Source organism: Ruditapes philippinarum, unplaced genomic scaffold (assembly GCF_026571515.1).
Source record: "Ruditapes philippinarum isolate M1 unplaced genomic scaffold, ASM2657151v2 ctg9210_1_1_1_1, whole genome shotgun sequence".
NCBI lineage: Eukaryota > Metazoa > Mollusca > Bivalvia > Venerida > Veneridae > Ruditapes > Ruditapes philippinarum.
This window is the reverse complement of record NW_026853486.1, coordinates 30,407-32,803: the sequence shown is the minus strand read 5'-3', so window position 1 is coordinate 32,803 and position 2,397 is coordinate 30,407. Positions and strand designations below refer to the sequence as shown.

At 34.0% G+C, this 2,397-nt stretch overlaps 1 protein-coding gene across 1 annotated transcript; it reads right to left on the bottom strand.

The window, feature by feature from the left end:
- Positions 1-1,656: 1,656 nt before the first annotated feature.
- LOC132737016 (uncharacterized) lies at positions 1,657-2,397 on the bottom strand. The gene has a single exon (XM_060724246.1). It carries the CDS (start codon positions 2,395-2,397, stop codon positions 1,657-1,659), a length of 741 nt encoding a protein of 246 aa, XP_060580229.1.

The following is a 2,397-nucleotide window of genomic DNA, read 5'->3' as shown; positions in this document are numbered from 1 at the left end:
GATGTAGGGTACTCACCACTACTATAAATTCTGTTGTAAAGTGCAAGTAAAAACGGTGAAATATATTCATATGACGCCTTAAAAACCTCACCGGGCAAGTTATCAATTCCCGGGGTTTTATTATTATTTTGAGAGAAAACAGCTGACCGAATTTCACTTTCGGAAAAGTCCTTGTCCAAATCATGACATAATATATTTTGCGAGAAATCTTGTTGATCGTTATTATTTAAATGACTTTCACCAAACAGAGTCTTGAAATGATCATACAGATTGTCTGTAGTTAATGTGTCCGCCTGTAGAGATATTTTCTTTACACTCTTTTTTATCTTTTTCCAGAATTTTCTAGGTTCCTTTTTTGCTAAATCGTTAATTTTTTTACCTTCCCTTACCCTGAAATTATATTTAGCCCTTCTCTTAATTTTATTATATCGTGTCCTACAACGCACGAAATTGCACCGAGATTCATTATCTCTACTTCTATTGAATAAATTTCGCGCTGTTTTAAATTCCCTTTTTGAATTATAACAACTTTGATCAAACCATTTTTTATTTTCTTTATAATTATGGTTTGGCGTTTTGTTTACAACGACCCTTCCAAAGATATCGAAAGTAGTTCTATACATTATATCGGTAAACTCGTCAACTACACGCTGGACTGACTCGCTCGACGCCTGATTGGCTAACCGATTTAAGTCGTCATGAATATTAATGAGCCGTGCGCGAAACTCGTCCAGTTTACTGTCGTCCCAGACTATTTTCGTGTAACTATCATCGTATTCTTGCGCAGTGGGCTTCTGCCTACAATCATGTGATTTCCTATACAGGCTAAACAAAAGCGGATTATGATCGGAATGTTCATTTTGTTCTAAAATCTCAAAATTCAACAAAGTATCGAAGTCATTGAAATTAAGTAATAAATAATCAACAGTACTTTGACCATTTTTTGAACAAAAGGTATATTCGCCTTTTCCATAATCATTAAACAAACGACCATTTGCAAGAAGTAGTCCTGTAATTTGACATATATCTAATAATCGCCTACCGTTGAAATCGAGAACGTGATCTTTGTTTACACGCGGTGGTATGTCACATGTATTTACCATAGACAAATCATTATCAATATATCTATCAAAGGAAAAATAGTCTAAATAATCGGACGTTCGACTATTTAAGTCTCCAGTAACATATATTTTTCCTAAATTGTTATACTTAATAATATCTAACTCTAATTGATCAAAAATATCAAAATCTACAGAAGGCAATACTTTAGAATAAACAGGTGGTATATATACATGACAGAGATATACATCTTCATTAAAGGGAAATAACTGTTCTGATACCTTAATCCATAATATTCCATATTGATTTTTATCAACAATCTTAATATATTGTTTAAGATAAGTCTTATAATAAAAACTAATACCTCCACTATAGCGTCCTTTTTTTTGTATTCACTGATTTATTTCCAAATAAATGTTCACAACTATAATTATTTATTTCCAAGTTAATATTTTCATTTTTTGATAACCACGTTTCATTTAAAAACACCAGATCATATATTTGAATGAACTCTAAAATGTCCGAATCACATAATTTCCTTCTTAAACCGTTTATGTTCCAACACAAGATATTCAAAGAAGACTCTTCTCGACTTCCCTATTCCATAGGAATGTCTGGTATGTACTCTTCTCCCTCAATGAAAAGTTTTTTCCCAATGAATTTTACGTTTTTGTGTTCATCCCTGGCGCGTTTCATGACTGGATACAGTGGCTTTCGTGCCTCCCTGACACTTCTAGGTAGTTGGGCCCCGACGCCCCTTTTTGCTGATTTCATAGCGTCGGCGATATCCCGTTCAAAGGACGATTTCCGGACAGCTTCACGTTCCTCTAAGTAATGAAATCTGACCACCACGGGTCTGGGTTTCGAACCTTTTTTCTCCCCAATTCTATGTGCGTTGTCGAACACAAATTCATTTGCGGATGAGATTTTCAATATATTTTTGCAGAAGTCTTTTGCTAGCTGCTTACAGTTTTCATCGGTGCCCTCCTCTGGTATTCCGTAGAATAATAAATTGTTACGCATTGATCGCGATTCTAAGTCCACTAACTGTTCGTCTAATTTCTCCGTTTTATCAAATAACTTATCAGAGTTTTTTTCTAAACCTTGAACAGATTTATGCATTTTTTTCAAATCTTCTTTTGTTTTTTTCACATCTAATTTCGACTTATCCAATTCTGACGACATAAAATCACACGATTTCTCGTTTTCCTCTAGTCGGGAATCCATGGATTTCATCTTTTTTTCAACTTCTGACAATTTTTGATTAATAGAAGTTACCTGTTTTTCAATGTTTTTTATGGATTCCAACTGGAGTTTAATCTGTTTAACCTCGTCCAT